The 15,881-nt window shown below is 38.0% G+C and overlaps 1 protein-coding gene across 3 annotated transcripts in view; it reads right to left on the reverse strand.

The window, feature by feature from the left end:
* The window catches only part of hm13 (histocompatibility (minor) 13), a 151,198-nt gene that overhangs the window by 13,183 nt on the left and 122,134 nt on the right, over nt 1–15,881 (reverse strand). For 2 of the 3 annotated variants that reach the window (XM_065286615.2, XM_065286613.2), the window contains 5 exons: nt 14,712–14,795; nt 14,478–14,514; nt 14,274–14,376; nt 13,814–13,899; nt 1,750–1,938 (listed from right to left, as the gene is read on the reverse strand). In XM_065286615.2, coding sequence (XP_065142687.1) covers nt 1,788–1,938; nt 13,814–13,899; nt 14,274–14,376; nt 14,478–14,514; nt 14,712–14,795 — 461 coding nt within the window. In that variant the 3' untranslated portion in view covers nt 1,750–1,787. The remainder of the gene's footprint in view (nt 1–1,749; nt 1,939–13,813; nt 13,900–14,273; nt 14,377–14,477; nt 14,515–14,711; nt 14,796–15,881) is intronic. The other variant, XM_065286614.2, reaches the window with a different exon arrangement.

A 15,881-nucleotide genomic window follows, 5' to 3' on the forward strand; every position in this document is an offset into this window, starting at 1 on the left:
AATCATTTAGTTTAATGGTTTTCCTAATCTACAGCCCCCCCCATAATGACAAGGTAGTTTTATATATTATTGCAAATATGAAAGAAAAATTAAAATATCATTTTTACGTTAAATATACACTGTAAAATCAGTGCAAGTCACTAAACGAAATGAGTTTAACTTATAATAAAAACGTTAATTTCACTTAATAAAAACTGTGAAATGAACTCAAAAACTGCAAATGATTAAACATAACTCAAACTGAATAAGTACTGAATAACTGAATCACACACTCGAAGAAACACGCTTTAATTTTGACACGTGCCCACCCCCCACAACTGATGAGTTTCACAGGTTTCACCAACAGAAACAGGACGACAGACATGAAGAGCATTACAAGGTAAACATTGCAAACTTCTTTATCCTCTTTAACTCCCTCTCTGGGGTCCAAAATGCAGCGCCACGTTTTGAGGTGTTTTACCCTTATCATAGCAGAATCAACTTAAAATACTCCATCATTAATAATCATACACTTACGTGTTTTACATAATTTGAAAATGTGACGGGTCTTCTTTAATTTGTGCACATTCACAATTATAACAAATCTTTGTGTTTTTGTCAAATAAAGAAAATAAACAGGGTGCGCATTCATTCAGACATCTCTGTCTCCACCAGATGTCTCTCAAAACACGTTACAAAAATCAACTGAAACCCCACAAATACTCGTCACACAAACATGATTCACATATCCAAAGAAAGCCTGAAATGTCTACTTTTAAAGAGGCCTTTCCACATAAAACCATGTGTGTGTCAAAAGGGTTTATGATAAAATAAGTGTGTTTAAGAAAGACACTGTGTCTTAAGACACTCACTTAACATTAAACTGATTACACATGAGATTAAATAAGTATTGAAAGTTAGTTTGACTACGAAATACTTATCCAATCATAGCAGTGGGAGTTTACTTCCAAGTCGTCAGTGCGGCCCGCCCATTAAAACGGATCATTTCTCTAACCAGCCTCAAAACCAGGGTACAAAATGGCCTATTACTTATTGATGTTTTTGGATGTAAAAACCATGCAAACTTCCTGAGTAGACAGCAGACAACAGTATAAAACAATAAAATGACAGAGGAAGGGGACCTTTAAACAAACTACTTATAATCGAAAACAAATATTGCCTGTTTATATAATCTGCATTGAAGTAAAGAGAGTACAGTTTTTATCTGGCTGACTTCATTATCTCTAATGAGGTCACGCCCACAGGTGGTACCCGCTATTCAAATGGTAATGAATAGATGAACAGTTCAAACAGTGACAAACAAAACACTATCAGATTTAAAGACTTTACCGCATGTTTGGATGATAAACATTATACAAACAAGTGAGGAAGATCTTCAGTTATTTCTGGACTATGAGGGAGAGTAAAGAAGCGTTCAGCTTCCTTTTGCAACAGCAATTGAAATTAAGCTCAAGTACCTCCCATTTCTCTTGACTGTCTTGAAATGTTTCTATACCTTGAATGGAGTTCCATTGGAGACAATACACATCAGAGCAAAAACTAAGCCATGAGGTCAAAACAACTGCCTGCTAAGCTCAGAGAAAAATTTGCTAACTGGTCGCCAGCAAACTGAGCAATCGAGAAAGAAGGGCCTTAGAAAGAGATGAGACCAAGAACTGGTGGAGGTGAAGTGAATGGAATTGAATTGAAGTGAACACAAGGCTACAATGACTCTAAACATTATCAGGATGTTGAATTCTGATGTGATACCTGCAAAGTGGACAGAATAGAAAGGAGAAGCCCAGTCTTTACATGTCAGGGGATGCACGACGACGGCAACGTGGGGAAGAAACGGTGAAACTCTGCATGGAGTTAGCCAGACTAGCTGGAGAGCCTGACACTGTGGGGAAATTACTGAGCCGTGGGCTGTGTGGCAAAACCTCATCTGTTGACTCATAGCTGCTTGCCAGAGAAGGAAACACGAAAGAGAGAAAACAGAAAGGAGGACAACGGATAAAGAAAAGATAGAAACAAAAACAGAAAAAGACATCAGGTAAAGATGTACTAAATTTAGTAGATTTAGTAAGAAAAAGGCTAACAAAAATGTTTTCAAAGCCTATGGAGATATATTAAGGTAGTTTATTAAAGGGATACTTCACCGATTTAGCATTCAGCTTTGTATCTGTAGAAACCCGGCAGTATTACTGAATGACCATGTTTCCCTCCATCATTTCCCCCTGAGAGGAGAGATATCTGCATTTTGGTTCTGCAAAAAAGTCCTCCGATGATGCAAAAATCGTCATATTACATCATCGGAGGACTTTTTTGCAGAACCAAAATGCAGATATCTCTCCTCTCAGGGGGAAATGAGGGAGGGAAACATGGTCATTCAGTAATACTGCCGGGTTTCTACAGATACAAAGCTGAATGCTAAATCGGTGAAGTATCCCTTTAACTGATTTGGAAGCTTTTGTTAAGGCCAATTCACACTGATCCAAGAAAAACCAACAAATGCGTTTGTTGGGCAAGTACGAAACCCCTGTTGGCAGTTGTTTCTGCAATATCTTGTGTCTATATTTCAAGAATATACCGAGAAAATAATAACTGTGTTGCAAAATTTAAAGGTAGCGGTGACTCTGCTGGTGACCCATACCCGCAAGGATAACTCACCCTATAGACCCATATGATATTTTTTATTCATTCCAAATCACATTAGATTAGATTTAACTTGTTATTGTGCAGTAAACAGGTAAAAGCCCATGAATGAACAGAGCATGAACAGAGCCCCTTAGATGGGTATAATCAGGACCCACCAAAATATTTTATATAGAAATATGCAGAGACATTTAGAAATACAAAAATTATTATATTTTTCTTTTAGAAGAGAGTAGTTTATCTTTTCAATATCTTTTGTATACATTAAATGCAAGTTTAATTGCAATCCCAAACTACCAACAATACCATTACCATTAATTGTACAGTACATAACTTAGTTGAAGTCTTGCATTTTTTGCCAGTTTTAAAATAGGTATGTTGAATCAAGGCTAATTATTATCATGTAACACCAGTGCTTCACATAGAAAGCACTTGCTTTGTTTATATTGACTCTTTAGTGTAATTTTAGCAGCTATTCCTGTTACAGGGTTCTTGCAGGTTCAAGCAAGTTAAATTTAAGACCTTTTTAAGACCTTTTAAGACCATTATGAGTAAAATTTAAGACCAACACGACACATTACTAGAAGCATTCAAATGATCTCCGAAATTCTCAAAAAGTTATATTGTTATTGATTCAGTTATAGAAAAATATAAAATAAACACACTATTATAACAAATACTCAAAATACATGGAAATACATTATGCTTAACCCTATTAGACCACAAGTGTTTGCGCCGACAAATTCTATCCATAGCCCTTTAGGAAGAGACTGACAATGGAAGTCCAAAAAGCTCGGCCGTCACGTGATTCATGGAGACTTCAGTTAGTTCCTGGAAGCTCATAGTGAGCCATTGAAATACATTGAGTTGGAGGGAAAGAGCTGTGATTTTTCTTAATAAATAGCCAAGAAATGCATTGATTTACAATATTTATATATCACACTTATATGTGCAAGTAATATTTTTTATAAAATTCTATCAGCAATGTTTTTTGACAAATAAAATCCAATAATAAGAGCTCACTTAAACTAAGGCCTAGTCCTGGCTTAAGCTAATCCCTGTCCAGGAAACCACCCCATAATGTTTATGCATGTTCATCTGCATTAAGAAAACGAAATTGACTATTAAAAGGCTGTTCTTGGTTTATTATGTGTTGCTAACGTTATCCACGAAGACCGTTTCTCAATCCGAAGGCTATAGCTGGAGGTCGCATTTCTAGGTCTTATTTCAGAATATTAACATTAAAATTAACTTTAAAATATTGATTATTATTTTTAGTTAATCGTAAATTGTTGTAATATGCTTATATGACTTGCGAATGTAATGCTCAGTTAACTTAACTAATAAACCAGGCTTGATAATGTATTCAGCAGCCTTCCTATTCGACCTCCGGAGAATACAGCCTTCAGATTAAGAAACGCTCTGATTCAACCGCTTTTCATTTAAACGTAACTCCTGAATCATTTGTGCTATGAAAAAGTTTAAATTTTTCCTAAAAGAAGACAATTGCGCTTTTTGGCAATATATGATTTATTACGGTACATTCTTGCTTTCCGTCCGCCAAACGCTGCTGTTTGTTGAGAGCTGAAGGGGAAGCGCGTTAGGTTCGAGTGCATTGCAGCAGAGAGCAATATTAAAGTCAAAGGAGTAAACGCGCTTTGAGCAGTGAGGTAATCGTTACTCGATGGCCCGACTGTTTAAGTTGATTTTCAATGAAGTTGATTTTTCAGAACCTGTCAAATACTCAGATAAGCCACGGGCTAGTTGGTTAAATTAACCCAGAAAAGATTTTTGCTTACACAAAACTAAGTTTAAGGTTTGTTTCTTGCCCTGCCCACAGTATAAATTCAGACAACAATACCTGTAATATAGCTAATGGCACGATTTGTGGGGATTATGACAAAGAGCGGACGCCGGTTTCTTTTTTAGAGACCCACCCATCTTTCTGCCTCCGCCACTGATTAGTTCTTCAGCGTTTTAAATTACCATTTTATTTTCTGCGGACAATGCTTTTCGGGAATGAACGGAGGTAAGAAATGTAAGACTTGTGTAAATTAAATTTAAGACCTATGATAAAAATCTGGGCGTTTTTAAGACTTTTTAAGGCCTTAAATTTAACATTGTGAATTTTAGACTTTTTAAGACCCCGCGGGAACCCTGCTGTTAGAAGTTTCTGTTAAAGAAACATTTAAATTAATTAAAAGGAACACGCCCAGATTTTAGTAATTTAGCTTATTCACCATATCCCCCAGAGTTAGATAAGTCCATACATACCTTTCTCATCTCCGTGCGTGCTGTAACTCTTTCTGACGCAGCCCCTGCTAGCTTAGCTTAGCACAAAGTCTGGAAGTGAATAGCTCCAGCTAGCAAACTGCTCCCAATAAGTGACAAAATAATGCGAACATTTTCCTATTTATGTGTTGTGATTTGTATAGTCACACCGTGTACAAATAACAAGATGATATGTGACACAGCGATCTTTTAACAGTATACATACTGGGAACTATATTCTCAGAAGACGAAGCGCTGCTACATGGGCGGAGTGATTTGCACAACTCTGACCGAACTCTCTGCTCCTCACCAGGGGCTTCTCGGTTGCTGTGAGCAAATCACTCCGCCCATGTTGTGGTGGTTCGTCTTCTGAGAATATAGTTCCCAGTATGTATACTGTTAAAAGATCGCTGTGTCTATCACCTTGCTATTTGTACACGGTGTGACTATACAAATCACAACATATAAATAGGAAAATGTTCGCGTTATTTTGTCACTTATTGGGAGCAGTTTGCTAGCTGGAGCCATTCACTTCCAGACTTTGTGCTAAGCTAAGCTAGTGCACGGAAATGAGAAAGGTATGTGTGGACTTATCTAACTCTGGGGGACACGTTGAATAAGCTAAATTCCCAAAATCTGGGCGTGTTCCTTTAAAGGTCACGTTCTTTGTGATCCCATTTTTTAACCCCTAGTCAGTGTGTAATGTTGCTGTAATAGCATAAATAATACCTGTAAAATGATTAAAGTTCACTGCCAGGCAATATATTTTCTTTAACAGAATTCCCCTTTCAAAGCCTACAGCGAACGGCTGGTTAGGACTTCAGCCCTTTACTTCCTTTTTTAAAATGTCAGTAGAACTGTTTTTAGACTAAACTCCGCCCACAGGAATACATCAGTTGCCAGCTAAGCTAACGGCAAGCTAAGCTGCTATCGAATCACAACACACTAAACAATCAGAACTCACTACGTATTTCTGAAGGAGGGACGTCATAGAATAAGGAAGACATCAGCCTGTTTTGAGGACAGTGTAAACAGCGGTATACAGATAAGTAAATTGTGTGAAAAATACTACTTTTTAAAACGTGAAACAAGAACACATGTTAAATTGCGCAATGTAAACACAATCTAAGCTTAAAAAACACAGAAAGAATAGGACCTTTAATAATCTAGCAAGCAAAAGTCTTAACCTGTGGAATAGCCTCAAAAAGAAAGGCTCACAGGGCGATTCCACAGTTTTGGTCCACAAGGGGTGTAATGAACAATATAGATCGTATAATACCCTGTTGTTGTATTTTTTTTTTAGTTCACCATTTTGTTTAAGATAGACGTCGAAAATAATAAAGTTAATTTTATCCCACTAAGCCTTGGCATTATCGTGTAATGAGACTTTATTTTATTTTATTTCCATCCCCAGAAATTGTGAATGTCAGGGTGAGACAATCAGTGCATCTGGGTTTTCCGAAGTCATTTCTTTAATTTCCTTTAATAAAATCCAGAATTTTGGTGCATAACATTATATTGGTGTCTCTTCTACAAAATACTTCCACTAACACTGAAAGTATAATTCCTTTAATCCACCACGATGCACTGGAAACATACACTAACGTTTGTTAGTACTACTACTGTCCAAACATTTATGAATGTTAAACTATGAGTCTAAAAGAAACAGCGATATAATTTTTCCATGTAATTCTATCAGTAGCAAAATGATAAAAACATCTTGTGTGGGTTAAATTCTCATATGCGTTGCTACATGATAAATTGTTAACAAATCAGAATAAAACCGGGACAGAGAGTTTGTCAAAAAAATCATCACCCGCGAACATTTTATTCTGATTCTAAATTTCCATCTCCTAATGTCTCAGTGGTTCTCAAGTGAGATACAAGATTGTCTAGGTCACGCATGCTCTGTGTGGGAGGAAAAGTTGACAGGATTTCACAGATTTCGACAAATGTGGGTAAAATGTGGGTAAATTGTGGGTAAATTTCTGACCAGAAGTAAACGAACATTAAAATGTTACGAACGTGCTAAACTTTGGTTAAGTAAACATTAAATAGGATCATTGTGGTGAGAAAGGATAAAAGAGCTAGTCGGATCATTGCTAGTAATTTTTGAAATGGCATGCATGCATGGTGGTTGTATACATTGACAGATTCTGCACATCAAAGCTCCGTTGGATGGCAGCTAAAGTAGAGGTCCTCAACCACCGAGTCGTGACCCAGTACCTGGTCGTGGACAAGTTGCCACCGGGTTGCAAGAACAGCCTGAAAGAATGTGTATAATAGCCACGTTTTAGCTTACTTGGGTATTTTGTCCTTTAAGAGCCGACTTTAAATGGCATTGATCATTTTCTACTTTTGTAAAGAGTAGAAATTACATCTTTTTCTTGGTCTCTCTCTCGCTACCAGCACATCACATTGCTGTCATTAGAGTTTAAGCATAGAGTGCTTCTAAAACACAATAACCTAAACATTTAGTCATGTGTCAATCATCATTATAATCATATCGTAAACGGGAGTATCCGCGCCCAGTGTTACATAGATTTACATCAACTCAACTTTGATCAAAGTTTACTAGTTTACCATTGCCAGATTTATCCTGCCTTTCACACATATATATCCCAGGTTTTCTTAGTATGTTAACCTGAGGACAATGGCTTTCTCCATGAAGATTGATTTTTGCAGGCTATTGTTAGCCCTAAACTGTGGAATCGACCCACTCCAGAAATCCTACAAATGTGTCTGAGTTGAACATGTACACCAATAATGTGATTTTCCAATAATCAGAGCAAGGCTTTGATCCGGTTCACAGAACGAAAACCAGAAACTTTTGATGTTTTGCAAGGAACAAAAACAAAACCAGAAACTTTAAAAAAAGTTATGTTCCGGAACAAAATCGTTTATTTAAAATAATGGTAACCGGTTAATACAGTTTTTTTTGTTCTTTGACAAGATTTCTGTGCAATACTCAGTGAAGTTCACTTCCGGTCATTGTTGCCACCAGCAAGTAGAAGCCCAAGTTTCTAATGCGCAATGATAAGAGGGAAATATTGTAGGCTACCAAGTATCTCAAGATGTTTGTTTTTTAATACTAATTAGTGGTGTAACAGATCGCAGTTGATCCGTGATCCGTACAGATTATGACCCACAGTTCGGCTCGCATGCGATTCGCGGATTAATACGCAAATTTAAATAAAGTGAAAGTTGATAATTTGCACGCGCTTCAAAGGCTTGCAAATGTTAACACTTAAGTGATTTTAAACAATTTAACCACAAAAAGGCGCTAAAGTGAGCAATTTTCTGTGTTTCACCTGCTTCTTTTGATGTAAAACTGCTTTGAAACTATTACAAATTGTAAAAAGCTTTATATAAATAAAACTGAATTGAAAACAAATATTGCCAGTTTACATAATTTGTATTGAAGTAAAGAGAGAACCGTTTTCCTGGCTGACCTCATTATCTGTAATGAGGTCACGCCCATAGCAGTGACATATGGGCAGATCTTTTTGTATGTGTAAGTAGCCTGGCTGCAGAGTTTTGAATATATTGCAATCTTTGAAGGGATTTGGTGGGGAGACCGAGGAAAAGTGAATTACAGTAGTCTAAGCAGGACATGACGAAGGAGTGAACCAGGGTCTGTGCATCACTGACAGGAAGAAAGGGTCGAAGGCGGGCAATGTTACGGAGGTGAAAGAAGGCAGTTTTAGTGACTGATTTGATATGATGGTCAAAACAGAGAGTGGAGTCAAATGTAATCCCAAGGTTTTTGACAGTCGCGGTAGAGTGAACAGGTGAATCATCAATATTAAGGGTGAAGGTGTATGGTTTGGTGAGCATGCTTTTAGGGCCAACCAGCAGAATTTCAGTTTTATCTGTGTTTAGTTTAAGAAAGTTGTTTTGCATCCATGTTTTTAAATCAGAAAGACAGTCAGTGAGTGAGTGCGGGGGATCAGAGGGTGAAGTGGTGGTAAAATACAGTTGAATGTCATCTGCATAGCAGTGGAAATTTAGACCGTGGCTGCGAATAATCTGACCAATAGGGAAGATGTATATGAGAAAAAGGAGTGGCCCGAGAACAGAACCCTGAGGGACACCACGAGTGACTGAGGACTGGGAAGACTTATGTGAACCAAGTGCAACAAATTGCTTTCTGTTTGTGAGGTATGATTGGAACCAATTTAGGGCTTTGCCAGAAACACCAATAGCAGACAGACGGGAGATTAAGACATTGTGATTTATTGTGTCAAATGCAGCACTAAGATCGAGAAGGATGAGAATATTAAGTGAGCCGGAGTCCACAGACAGAAGAAGATCGTTGACTATGCGTAGTAGGGCAGTCTCTGTGCTATGACACAGGCGGAAACCAGATTGAAAAGGCTCGTATCGGGACAGGATCGAGCTGACAGGTTGAAGAGTTAGCCTTAACAATGATGTCGGTGATAGTGGTAGAGTCAATAGCTGTAAATTGGGAGAGCTGTGGGCCCAAGGGTGGAGGAGTAGTTTGTGAGCTGACATGGGTGCTAAAGGTGTTATAAATTTGGGTGATTTTGTCATCAAAGAACTGTAAGAAAACCTGGCATTGTTCAGGGGTTTTAGAGCAGGCAATGACAAGGGGTTTCAGAAGTTTGTCTACAGTCCTAAATAAGGTTTTTGTGTTGTTTGATAAGTTTTGTTTGCGCGCACCTCAAGCGCGAGCACGATCCACATCTTAAGCTTGCTAGTAACTGACAGGCAGCGCGCAAATGCCAACTGAGTTTGTTTTCTTGTCATTTTAAAAGTAAATAATCTTAAAATGCCGTGATTATAGTAGTAATATCTTTTACACATTAAATAAATACAAGCAGTAGAGAAAAAAATGTGTGTGTAACAATGTGTTGGATCCATGCATTTAAAGTGACAGTACACCCATTTTTAGAGTATAAACCTGATGCTGTTTTTAATATTAATCAAACCACAGACAAAGAAAATCATAATTTTCTTGTCTTGACCAAATAAACTTGTAACTTTTAATAAGAATTAATCCAATATACACAGTCAAGGCTATGCAGTATTATCTGATTACTTTATTTAGTTTCTGTACTGAAAACTACAGACCAACCTGAAAACATATAAAATAAACAGTGCTGTTTTTGTAAGTTTGTTCTATGGTATTTATTTGTGCTATTGCTCATAATCAGATTTTTTTATTTACTTGTCTTTAACAATATTTGAAATTGATATGAGTTAGCAGACATTTATAAAGGTTACATGTGTTAAAACATAACCAGGTATATTTTATTTTATATACATCATAATCTACCATGTTTAAACCAAAGTGATATGGCGAAGAGAGTAGTCAGGTGATTATTATGTTGACAGCATGTAGGATGTCGACGCTATGAATAGTGTCGAGTACCAAGCAATATCTCCAGGTGCTCCTTTTAGAACCATGACAAAAATTCTTGGTTTAAAAAAAATGTACCCTCTCAGATATTTCTTTTGCTTGCAAATGTATTATAGGATGTATTTTAAACAATGTAATTAATACTGCAACTTCAGTGTCTGACATCTTACTAAAAAAACTAAATGAGGAAAAAGAGGAAGCATTAGATTATTATTCAGACTGATCTAACAAACTGAACTAACAAACACCAGCAAACAACATTGTAAGTTGGTTATTGCTTGAATTTATGGATGGGAATCACATAACTCTCATGTTCATATTGTAAAAACAAACTTACTGTGAGATACAACAAGCATATAGACTAGACACACACTAAAGATGAGATTTTAATGACAATAATGAGCTACAGAATATGATTTATGTATTTTAGACATTATTCAAACCCCTGCGTGGTGTCTTTATCATGTTTATACCAGTATGAGTGTGGAACAAAAGATGCGTGTCACCGATTAAACCAAACCACCAATCACAAGTGTGAAGCCCAAAGTCTTTAAAGTAAACTTGACCATCGAGTGAATGTTGTGCAGTTACGAGAGCACAAAGAGAGTCGAGCGAGCTCTCATTCCAGCACTTGTGTGGCTGCTTTTGTGCGCACTGTGCAGAGGTGCGCTGTCCCATAGAGTTCGCTCATCTGCGCGCGAATAGTGTTCTGCGCGCTCGTAGGGTCTGATTAAACGCCATAGCCGCGCATATAATTGGTTCGCGCAGCGCAGATCACTCGAGTGGCGCAGTTTTGTCCTTCTTTTGAGGAGTTCGGCTTCCCATATTATATGTGCCCTCGCGAGGATGCGCGCATATATTATTTTGCGTGCATACTTGCACATCTCTCGCTCGCGCGTGCTTTATCCGTGTCTTAGATTTGGGTCCGAATAAATGTAACATACTTTCGCACACCTTGTGGCCAGTAGGGGGCCCCCCAAGCCCGCGAGGCCCTACGCAATTGCATGGTTTGCGTGGTGGGTAAACACGCCACTGGAAAATTTGCCTGCAAATGAAATTTTTAAGAAGTGTTACGAATAGACTGTTACAATTAACCCCACCTATGGGGTAATTTGTAAGTTTGTACTTCTGTCATGTTTGGTGTAATTGTCCAAGAATGAACATAATAGAAACAAACTTCAAATGGTCAATTGTAGAACTCAGACATGGAGGTTCCAGAGGTCCGGCCTCGGGTGACAGATCGTGCCCTGTCTCTGAGACAGAAGGTCCTGCCTCAAGGGATTCTGCCAAAGAGATGTCGCTAGTAGCGATAGCTTGAAGTACCAGGTCTGGTGGGCCAAAGGGGTGCAACCAAGAAAACCTGATGCACCTCCTCCCTGACCTTGCTCAGAAGCTGAGCAATGAGGCTCACTGGGGGAAGGCGTACTTCCTGAGATGATGTGGCCACACGTATGAGCTATGGCGTCCATGCTAAGGGAACCCTCGGTCAGGGCAAACCACAGCAGGTAATGAGGGTTGCCCGGTAAAGCAAACAGGTCCACCTTGGCTTCGCCGAATATCTTCCAAGTGCCCCTGATCACACCGGGGTGGATTCTCTCGCAAGGGGCTGAGGGTGTGGTGGCCGCATGCTGTTAGAAAAACACGTTGGGTGCCTGTGTGCCACGCCAACCTGGGGACTCGTGCATATAGCCAATGTTGAAGCGGTCTCATGTGCAACAACCCAAAGGGAACCACCACCGCAGAAGATGCCATGTGCCCCAGGAGACTCATTTTATACTGGAGAGCGAGATCACACCAGCGAGCTTCGAAGAAAAATAGCGACTGAATGGTGCAACGGCATCTCCTTTTATACACGCAAGTGTGGGCAGACCCTGGTATGCAAATACCATTCGTGCAATATCATTGGCATTTTATATACAGACCAGATTGGCTCTCAAAAGCACAACCCATACTTGTCATCGACACAATGTTGAGTGGACAACAGAAAGGGGACTGTGTGTTCTGACTGTATTTGTGGTTGTTATATGGTTGTATACACCACTTTAGACAAACTATTAATTTTGAGAATGAAGCCAAGATGCGGCTTAAAAATAATGTTTTAATGCACTGCAAACTGCAAAGTTTCTCAACGAGCAGCCATCAGGCCTTTGTTGCTCGTGCTAACTGTCAACAAACCCGAGTTCGATTTCTGCATTCTCATCTGCCCAAACAAACCGCACCATGTGGGATAGGGAACTCTTGTAAGATTCAACTGGACTAAATAAGATGAGAGGGTAAGATAAATGTGAGAAAGCACTTTTAAAAGTCTGATATTAATACAATTATACAAAAACGATATCTATAAACATCCAAGTGCATCCAAAAATTTCCGTTTCGGACCATTTTTTTTCCCGATGCATCACTGAATAAGACTTTGCTGAATGGGGGATTGTTAGGAGGGTGCTTAACACAACCTAACAACATGTTAAAGAGCCAATGATGATGCCACGGTCATTTTACTGTCTGTCAGATGCTGTCATCACAGACAGTATTATTTAAATTTTTGGGGTAAACTACTTCTTACATTTTATAGTGCTGTGACGGATCGCAGTTGATCCATGATCCGTACGGATCACGACCCGCGGTTCGGCTTGCATGCGATTCGCGCATTAATATGCTAATTTAAATAGGGAAAGTTTATCATTTGCAGGTGTTTCTAAGGTTTGCAAATGTTAATATTAAGTGATTTAAAACAATTTAATACGGATGAACCGGTTGACCGGCCAGAGATCGTTTTTTGCGCGATCGGCAACCAGACGGTTTTTGTATTTTTTCGGCCGATTTTTCCGGAAGTGCACCCGCGTGCACAGACTACATTTTTAGTCTGTGCACGCATCAAGTTTGTGCTGCATCTTCTTCCTGTAGCGCTGTTTGGAATTCGCCCTTCGCCTGGCTGTATATGTGCATGCGTTTAAGTGCCCTCAGTAGTGCAAATATGAAGGGACTCGTTTTAAAAAGTAAGCCAACATAAAATCTTTCTGTTCTTGACAGGGCACATACACACAAAATGATCTCACAGTATTCTTTTTCTAATAAAAACATTTGTTTATGTCTTAAGTGTAGGGTATTACAGTAAGAAACCAGTCTGCGCTTTTTGTTCTTAAAGAGACAGTAACCTCAATTAACCTACTTAAGTCTGTGTCATTAATGTTAATCAAACAACCCAAGACAAAGAGAAAATCACTTAGTGGCTCTAAAATGTAAAAATTATATTTAATTCAAACAATTAAGCGTTTTTAGTCATTTAATTCGATTTCTGTACCTATTGCTAATTTTAGACCTTACTTAAAGTGCAACTTTGTTCTTTTTTATAAATGTTTGTAATTTCTTTATTTGTTATTAGATTTTTCCCACCCATTTTTTTTTTTGCTGATCCGAAAAGTGATCCGATCCGTGCCTCAAAAACCGTAATGTGATCCGAACCGTGAGTTTTGTGATCCGTCACAGCCCTAAAATTTTATGATCCGTGACAAAACAGAGTCTTACCTGAACATCTCAGTCAGTTCTCCTTTAATCAGGGCCACCAGTACTGGAAATCCAACACAAGCAGGGACCAGGTATAGCAAAGCAGGCTGTGGAAAAAAAGTCCAACATGCTCACTATAACACTAACATCTGTTATTTCTTCATTGGCAAACACCAATTCGATGTATCATCATTTGTACAGCATTATATCAAAATGTGAAAACACAACAGCAAGTCAAAATGCAAAGCATCCAAAAATTCAATACGCCAAATTACATGTCCCTGTCACTGTTTTTATTTTGTAATGAGTTTATTTTGGATCTAAATCGTGCCTCTATTAGACTTCCAAGGCACCTTTATTATGCAGAAACATGCAATAATAGGTACAGCTGTTCAATCATGAGGCTTATTTTAGTCATTGTTGTGTTTTCTGGATTGCCAATTTCATTTGGACTTGAAGGCCACAGTAACTAATTTCCTACCTGAGCATGTTTAAAGGTGTGCATGACAAATATAGTGAGACCAAGACCAAATATGTATGCCAGGAAGCTGGTATAAAAGTAAGTTCTTGTATTCTTCTTTAAACTTTGAATGAAAGAGAAGAAAATTAAAATAAGAACACCCAACAACCCAAAACACCAAAACTAAAATTATATGAAACAAACAAACAAACTGAAAGACACTACCTGACATCAAAGCGTAGGAGCAAAGCAATGAAGATTCCTGAAAGAATAGAGAAGTAAATTCAGTAACAAGCATTTCATTTGAACACAGAACTTACAGAATCACCTACAGCTAAATAACTGGAGACCACTATGGGCTTTTTAAGTCTGACTTCATTCACTGCCTCCGGGTCCAACAGATTTATGGCAAACAACATTGTGTTTTAGAAACTTTTAAAATCATCTTTGTAAATTTACCTGGAATGACAATGTCCCCCAGTCCAAGCATAGCAAAATTACGAGCATCTAAACCTTTTTCCAGCAAATCTTGAGGAAAAACCACTAGAAAAAAAAACAGAAAAAGAAATTAGTATTAATCATTCCAGCATTTTGTAATGTATGAACAATTGGTCATGTCTAAAGTGTTTAAAATACTGTCGTAACTGGCACTCCGTAAAGGCGGCTGCCATTTTCCGTTGACCCTTTCACGAATGAGCATCTGTTCTAATTATTCCATTTAGCAGCAATCTTCACAGCTTTTTGCGATTTCCTCAGATGATCAGCCTTTTATCTTTATTTAGTTAAACAGTTTATTAAAAAAATGCTGGGAAATAATTGTTGGGTTTTCCCAAATTGAGACTGTCCTTGCAAAATAATGACAATATAGTTTGTTTGTGCAAGCAGCTTACTACGGTAAAGTAATGCCCTCTAGTGGGAAGCAGCACAGTCAGGTCTAATTCAAACATAAACTAAAACATTTGAATCTACTGAAAACTCTCAAAGCTGTAGATTGAATATTTAGGGCCCTATGATTTCTGCGATGCCAAAACGCAGACGCAATCACAAAATCCAAGCATAAAAGTGGATTTTACTGTACAACACGTAATGTCACGGAATTTGGCAAATTTTGGATTTAGTCATTTTTAAAACCCATTATAACTCATTAATCGGCAAATTAAAGGACAAAAATGTGTGGAAACATTAGACTTAAAGTTTATACGTCAGTTTCTCGTCATGCATCGCAAACAATAACAAACGCCTCATCAGAGCCCAGCAGGTTTCATTTAAGCCCGGAAAACAGCAGACAGAAAAGATGGGGTATACTGTCCAGGGTTGCTGCAGGTTTCGAAAGTAAAATTTAAGACCTTTTTAAGACCATTATGAGTGAAATTTAAGACCAACGCGACACAATGATCTCAGAAATTCTCAAAACATTATATTTTTTATTTTTATTATATCTTTTTTTTTGACAAATAAAATCCATTAATATGGGAAGAGCAGTATGGTCAGCTGCTGATATGTGCCTTGAAAACGTTTTACACTTTTTCCACCCATACGTTATATGCATAAATATGCACTATACCGCAATCGCATTTATTCGCCTCTCTAATTACACAATAATTAAATGAAAATGAAATTTACCATTAA

The sequence above is a fragment of the Paramisgurnus dabryanus genome, chromosome 21, assembly GCF_030506205.2.
Source record: "Paramisgurnus dabryanus chromosome 21, PD_genome_1.1, whole genome shotgun sequence".
Taxonomy (NCBI): domain Eukaryota; kingdom Metazoa; phylum Chordata; class Actinopteri; order Cypriniformes; family Cobitidae; genus Paramisgurnus; species Paramisgurnus dabryanus.